This window comes from Galeopterus variegatus, unplaced genomic scaffold, assembly GCF_000696425.1.
Source record: "Galeopterus variegatus unplaced genomic scaffold, G_variegatus-3.0.2 Scaffold1518, whole genome shotgun sequence".
In the NCBI taxonomy this organism is placed as follows: Eukaryota; Metazoa; Chordata; class Mammalia; order Dermoptera; family Cynocephalidae; genus Galeopterus; species Galeopterus variegatus.
In genome coordinates, this window is record NW_007727629.1 from 148,773 (window position 1) to 156,300 (window position 7,528).

The following is a 7,528-nucleotide window of genomic DNA, read 5'->3' on the forward strand; positions in this document are numbered from 1 at the left end:
GGCAGGGCAGGCTGGGGAAGGACGCGGCCCAGGCCTGGCTGCGAGCCGGGTGGGCCCGAGGGGCTGGGGGCGGAGCGGGGGGCGAGACCCGGGAGCTGAGGCCTGAGAGGAGGTTCCGATCCGGGCATCTCGGCAGCGGCCGATTTAGGAAGTGGGGGTGGCGCTGAGCGGCTGGACCGCGGGGACTGGGGCACGGAAAGTGCACGGACTAGAACCCCACCTGGGCCGGTGGGCGCCCACCCAGGGTGGAGGGCAGGGCCTCTGCCTAGACCTGGGCACCACGCCCATCCTGGGCACATCAGCCTGATCTGGGACACCCTACAGCCCAGACGTGTCGAGAGGCTGGGCTCCTTTTGGGGTGAAAAGCTTTTGTCTGGGTGAAGAGTTTCTCAATTTACGGAGCGCTCAAGCACTCAAAGCCAGCCCCAAGCCGAGTGTGGGGGTCGGTCCTGTGCAGGCTCGTGCGGAAGAAGGGTCTCCACCCCTGCACTCCCGCCTCTGAGGTCACAGATGCGCTCAGGAGGCCTGGAGCGCGCGCGTCTGTCCCCGGCTTCTGGGGGAGGGGAGGCAGAAGGGAATAGGGCGCTGGGCGTAGTTGCGACCGCTTGAAGAAGGAAAATGTGGTTTTGCTGCCCACGAAGGTTCTTTTATCTCTTCAGTGTGTGCGTTCATCCTGCTTCGGTGTGGCCAGAGGGGCGTCATCACCGTCGGCTGGGTTGCACGGGATGGGGACGAGGGGCGGACATTTAGAACCAGAGGCTCCTCGGGTGTGGCAGGAACATCTTGAATTCTGAAAGGCCTGGTGGCCTGGGTTGGCAGCTGGGGCCTCCCCACACTCAGCGAAAGAGTACAGTTGGCCTTCCTTCTTATAAGAAGTCTGAGACACCAACCAGGGAAAGAATTCATTTGTTTACTTAGTCAACAGACATTGAGTGAGCACCTAGTTTGCCCCTGCACTGTGCGAGCTTCTGGGTTTCAAAGACCGTCTCATTAGGCGCAGGAGGAAGGGATGTGAGAGAGTGAACTTCGGGAGCCAAAGCTTTCACCATCCACTGGTGGCATCTACCAGTTCTGGATTCACCTTCGCAGCCTTGCCACTCTTCTCCAGAAAACTTTTCCATGATTAAGATTGCCTTTTGTGCCTCCCGTTTGTAGCACATACATTTTCATAAATTGTGAGTTAAATATTTAAATGCTCCACTTGAATGTTCGAGGTTCCCAATTCAAGAAACGCCTTCAGGCAGGAATTGGACCTTTAATTATTTTGTATCTCCCCTCACCTGTGGTTATTTCTACAGCTAATAATCAGAATTATCAATTCCTCATGGTCTAGATTTCAAAACTCTTTCCCTCCAGGTGTCCTACTTTACAATCTGTTCAATGTTGAGTTCCAGATCCTTAAGAGGCTTATGTCATAACTTAGAGAAATTCTCCACCTCCACCACTGCAGAATAAGTCGCGATTTCTTCCTCAAACTTGTCGCACATGGAGGGAGCTGGTCCCCAGAGAGGAGGAGCGTGGGAGCCCCAGGGAGGAGCCCGTGGAGGCCCTGCTGGACCTGGTCCGCAGCCCCCACTCTCCCTGGGCCCTGCTGGAAGCTTCAAGTGCCGAGGACCGTTTTCTAAGAGAACTGGCCATCCAGAACCCACTGATGCTCAGAGACGCCTTCTTCTACTCCTACTTCCGGTCGCTGCGGGTGGTGGACAAGGAGGTGCATGCTGGGGCGGGGCGCCACCTGCAGGGTGTCATGTGGGAGGAGGATGAAGGGAGGGTGCCCTTCTCCCCAGCGCCTCAGGGTCTGCTTTGGGGGCCGATGTCAAGGTCAGCCCTGTCCTCCATCTAGTTCATCTTGCCAGCTGCGCACCAAGCAGGGCCAGTCGTCCTTCCTTATGTGTCTTCTTCCTCCACCCTCGCAGGGAGCCCACTGTGCTCCTTCTACAGCTGATTTCTGGCGTGTCCTGCAGTTGTCCCTCCTGGGTCCTAGTAAAGACCTTTTGAATGGTCCATATTGGTTTTACTGTTGTGAGGCACCCTCCCCCAAGAAATGCACTTACACGCCACTCGTGCAGAAAAGGGCAGTTTATTCACTCCAGCTGGCCAGCGACCGTCTCCCAAGGAGCAACCAAGGAAGAGTGGCCTTGGGCCTTGGTCTTGTGAGGTTTTTAAAGGCAAAAACTACATCCCGTTGGCACATGGGTTTGTCCAGGTGCACAAAGCAAGTTAGGGAGCTAGGTTACAGAAGCCAAGACTGAGCCGTTAGAACAATCAAGCATACAACTTTTCATTGTGTATGTTCCCATGTAATAGTTCACTGTGTATGGCTCCTGTTTCTATGCAATGGCTTTTGTTTCTATGAGAAGGTCAACGGTTTCTCATGCAGAAGGGGGAGGTAGTCTGCAGGTCAGACGGGGCAAAATGGAGTTACTTAGGTTAAGCAAGCAATTCTACAGAAGCAGATAGTGTACGTTATGAGGGTGTGGGGAGCTCTGTTTCATTACTTCATTTAAACTGCAGGAATCAGGGATTGGGGGGAGGGGTGGCATAGTCCTAACTATAGTAATTTCTGTTACTAAAAAGCCTTTTTTGCTTAGATCAATAACGGAGCCCCCGAGCTACACAGAAATGTGGTCTCAGCCTTCCCAAGCCTTTGCTTTGCTTTCCTTTTTCAGAAAAACTAGGAAATTACCTGGTACTAAGCCACCAGTAGGGTGACCAACTTGCATCAGTTTGCCTGGGACTTACCCAGCTTTGGCGCTGAAAGAGTGTGTCCCAGAAACCCCATCCATCCTGGGCAAACCACACAGTTGTCACCCTAGGGAAGAGAGGCCTGGCCATGAAGGGCCCCAGGTGTCTTTGAGACCATAGAAAACTGAGGATTCATGGATGAGCCACTGAAGCTTCTGGTCTGACTCTGCTTTGTGAAGACCAGAGTGACTCCTGAGGACCTTAACTCACTTCAGTGCCAGTCAGTGGGCCCCAGGGGCTCACTGTGGCTCTGGGGTAGGCAGCAGAGAGGATGGGGTTCCTGCCTCACAAGAAGCTACGGTCCAAGGAGGGGCCTCGGTCGCTGGCATGGATATTGCACAGCACAGAAAGCTGGCGGGGGGGTGAGGGTTGGAAGGGCCCTTGCATTCTGCAGAATGAGTGGGAAAGGCTTGTGGCGGGGAGAGTGAGGCTGGGAGGGAGGGTTGGAAGATCATCTTAAATGGATGGGCTATTGTTTTTCTGATGGACACTTGGTTTCTGCTCAGTGCCACCTTGCCCACGACAGCCCTTAGCTTCCTTTCCTTCCCTCCAGGTGAGCGTGGTGGATAGAGACCTTCTGAAATTTCTAAAGCTTGAAGAGTTGGTACTGAGTGCGAATCAAATCAAGGAGATTGATGCTGTCAATCTGCCCCCAACACTCAAGGTGAAGGAGCGCCACTTCCTTTAGGGTCTTTGAGCCAGCACTGCCCAGATGTGCTGCCCTGCATAGGCTTGGCCAGGGTTGGCTGTGTGCTAAGGCCCAGCCCCAGGCTTTTAAAATATAGGTCATGTTCCTCAAAAAAGGAACATGTTCCACCCCCACCCCCCATTCCAAATTCTGAAGTTTCCTTCACAAAAGGAAAAGAAACTCTCCAACACCTGCTGTAGGAATATTGTCCTCCTGGATTTTCAAAAGGGAATCCAGCTGGACCCAGGGAGGCAGGGCACGAAGAATTCATAATTCCTCTTGTAAGTGTCCAGGGCAGAGGAAGGAATTGAATTTTCCTTGCTGGCTTAGCCGTCAAGATCATGGGCCTTCTCTGTTGCCTCTCAGGTGTTGGAGCTCTACGGCAACCAGATCGCCAGCATGGAGTGCCTGTGCGCCCACCCGCCCCCTGGCCTGCAGCACTTGGGGTTAGGCCACAACAAACTTCTGGGCCCCTTGGAAAGTCTGTACATCACCACACATCACTGGTAACTTGGGAGCCCAAATGGAAAAAGGGAAAGGGAGGGATTAAGTATTAAGTTTGGGCAATTCTACAAAATTGAAGACCTCAGCTTTGCTCTTTTCTGTACCTCCCAGTTGACTGCTAACTCCAGACCTAGGATTTATTTCTCTGACCCATTTTGAAAATTCCCACTGAAGCCCAAGGAAGCACACCAAGAGGTAGCAGGAGTGAGTCAGAGCCTTTGGTTTGATGCCATCTCTGTTGACATTTGGGCCGATCATTCTCTGCTGTGGAGACTGTCCTGTGCATTGTAGGATGTTTAGCAGCATCCATGGCTTCCACCCGCTAGATGCCAGAAGCAGCTCCCCCTCCACTGTGACGATCAAAAATGTCTCCAGACAATACCTAATGTACCCTGAGGGACAAAATTGTCCCAAGTTGAGAACCACTGCCCTAGAGACAACTCTAGATTTCATCGGGATGCTCCATGGTTATTGAAGTCATGTCCATTAGAAGTCATGCAGAATAGTCGCCCCAGTTATTGATGTTTGACTTTGACTCCTTGGTGGGTGAGCAGTGGGAAACTTGAAATCCTGGGGCTGAGTAGTATGAGGGGATCAGAGACCACCCCTAAAAGGCCATCAAAGGGAGCTTGTCCAGGGAGGCTTTGCAGAGCGTGCTGTGGAAGGTCTCAGAGTCTCAGCACCTCCCTGGGCACAGCTCACTCTTGTTTCCTGCTCCACGGCCTGGGGAAGGGCAGAAGGTGTACAGCCGCGTCACCCGCTCCTGCTCCCGGTGACCTGGAGGATGCTCCCTTAGCTGGTTCAACCGGACACGTGCTCTTGGAGGGGTGGGTCTTAGCAGGCAGGGGAATCCCCCTTGTGACCATTACTTCTTCCTTCTTCCCTGCTCGTCTACTCAGGAGGAAAGACAGGCAAAGTGCCGAGTCCAGTGTGTGGGGACCGGGCAGGCGTGGTTGCCAAAGACTGTGCTGACGAGGTGGCCCTTGGGTCGTTCTTGCCTCTGTTTTCAGGGCTGAAATCAGTGTGCTTTCTAGTTTGTGGCAGCGGGAAACCTACCGCCCCCTCCTGTGCTCCTCCTTGGCTCTTGCCAGCATGTTTTTCTTCACTCACGTTCCTCTGAAAATGGACCGAATGGCTTCCCATGGTCATGTGCCACCTCCAGCTTCTAGACCATCAGCCCCACAGCCCCAGGCACCTCAGGGCCCCATACCGACCCCACTCCTACCCCACCCAACACTCTCCCCCACAGTGGCTTCCCTCTGCCTTGCTTTCCAGTCCGTCAGTATTTGTGGAGAACTTTCTAGATGTACAACACTGTATCAGGCTCAATGGGAGCTGCCAAGATGTTTGACCAAGAAGAGATCTGTGTCAATGAAAGTCAGGGAGAGGCAGGGTACAACAGGCCATCTCTGTGCCACATGCTGCGAGGGTGCCACAAACCCAGAGTGTGGACAGGGGGATTAACTGAGGTTAAGGACAGAACAACGGGTGTGAGCTGAGCATGGGCAGACACTCCCATGCCTTGTCCTCAGCCTCAGGTCTTCTGTCTGTCCTGGACATAGAGGTGCCAGTCCCTTGATCACCTAACTCCTTAATTCCTTGCTTACCCTCCAGGCCCAACCTCATCTCTCTGGACCTGGGCTTCAATAACCTGACCAACCTGCAGAGCATGATCGCCAGCCTCAGGACGCTGAGGCACCTGAGGCTGCTGGTGCTGCAGGGGAACCCACTGGCGCTGGTGCCCTACTACCGTGGCTTCACCATCGACAGCCTGGCCTGGCTCTGCGTGCTGGACGACATCACTGTGTCACCTAATGAGAAGCATCAGTTCCAGGGGCTCAGCCCCCATGGCGGTGAGGGGGTTGACGTGGGGGTGGGAGATGGCAGCCAACACCCTGAGCTTCTGCCTTACCCATCCCCACCCTGCTTGGGTCATGTGTACGTCTGTCCCCACAACTCCCCATTTGACCCAGACCCCAGTCAGGTATAACATTTTTTCTGGGTCAGTTTTCTTCCAGAATTTGATGGCTGTGGTTGGGATTTGGGGACAGAAGTGGTAGGGAGGCTCAGACAGTTCTTTCAATCTTTCACTTCCATGGTGGCTTGAGATCACCCCCTGGTGGCCCAGTCTACAAGGTGCATCGGAACCTTCTCAAGGTCAAAATGGTAAAATATTGATGGTAGTAGCTACACCTGCTATGGGCAGGGCAGGTGCAAAGGTAACATATTCCTGACCTCTAACCCTCTCTGTGACCATCTCTGCAAGCAGCTATTGTCATTCCGACTATATGGATCAGGAAAACAAGGCTTAAGTGGTATAAGAGTGGGAAAAACACATGGAAGTGTCTTTCCTATACTCTTACTCAGCAACAGTCAACACAGCCTTTGATAGTGTTCTATTAAAACTTTTGTTTTAACCCCATCAATTTCCATTTATTCATCCTGTTTCTTAATAACCATCTAAAGATTTCCATCCTGCTGGGACGAGTCCCATGAACCTTCCCTTTCTTTTTCCTCTTAGTTTCACCCCATCAATATTTTCTTTCTTTACCTTATTTCTTACTAATCCTTTAAGCATTTCCACCTTCCTGGGATATGTCCTTTGACTCTCCCCTCCATTCTCTTGTTAATTACCCTCATGTTTTTATTAGTATCTGTAAGACCAGGAGAGGAAGGTGAGGCACTAAACTTGATAGTGCTTCCTCAATTGTAGCTCTGTTTTGCAGCCATAAGGTTGCATGGGGTGCCCATGCTAAAGGGGCTCCCTTAACCACAGCATTTACCATGACCTGGGTGTCATAAAGCCAGTCCACACAGCTTACATATGAAGTATATCAGCTGCTTCATCTGGGGAGCACCACTTCACATTTACAGCAGGAGTTGGGCAGTCCCCCATATCATGGTAGACACACCTGACAATGGCTTTTATCCAGTCCATCAGGCTGGCTGTTTCTTCAGGAATAACCTCTCTTGTGTCTGTATCATATTCAGCCATCTGTGATTGTTCCATTGTCAGCTGAGGGTCTTTCATCAAGGCAAACATAATTCTCCACTCTGCAGCATTTCAAAGCAAAGATACTGCTCCTAAATTAGTTACTCTCAGGAGGAAACATGGCAGCGGGAAGGGAGTGAACTGCCCGTGCCCCGCGCCGGCAGGATCCCAGAGGCCACCAGCAAGAAGAGGAACTCAGAAAGCCTGATGGTGAGTCAGAATCTCTGGTGTCCTTGCTTGCGCCGGGGGTAGCTGTTACTACCCAGGTGTATTACCTCTGAAGGTATTGCTACCTCTGAAGGATTGCTGAGACCTTGAAGGGGACTCTCATAATACGTGCACTGAGGTTTGGAGCGCGTGCCATTTTGTGAAATTTACAAAATCCTCCCTGGGAAGAAGCCACCTGGAGCGGCCGCCACTCAGCGCCCGGCCACCGCAGCTGCTGCCCTCAGCGCCCGGCCAGGCTGCGCAGTCTCGCCACCGGGACTCGGGGTCCGACGACAGCGGTATCTGCCGGGAAGGGGGCTGTCGTCTCCCTGCCCTGGGCGCCGCTGGAACCGCGAGCCGGAGAGAGACTGAGCAGGCTGCGGCGCGACCAG

The 7,528-nt window shown here is 53.0% G+C and overlaps 1 protein-coding gene across 1 annotated transcript in view; it reads left to right on the plus strand.

The window, feature by feature from the left end:
* The window catches only part of LRRC43 (leucine rich repeat containing 43), a 40,904-nt gene that overhangs the window by 3,920 nt on the left and 29,456 nt on the right, over positions 1–7,528 (plus strand). The window contains exons 3-6 of the mRNA XM_008577466.1: positions 1,451–1,711; positions 3,299–3,409; positions 3,800–3,939; positions 5,552–5,790. Of these exons, the coding sequence (XP_008575688.1) occupies positions 1,451–1,711; positions 3,299–3,409; positions 3,800–3,939; positions 5,552–5,790 (751 nt within the window). The remainder of the gene's footprint in view (positions 1–1,450; positions 1,712–3,298; positions 3,410–3,799; positions 3,940–5,551; positions 5,791–7,528) is intronic.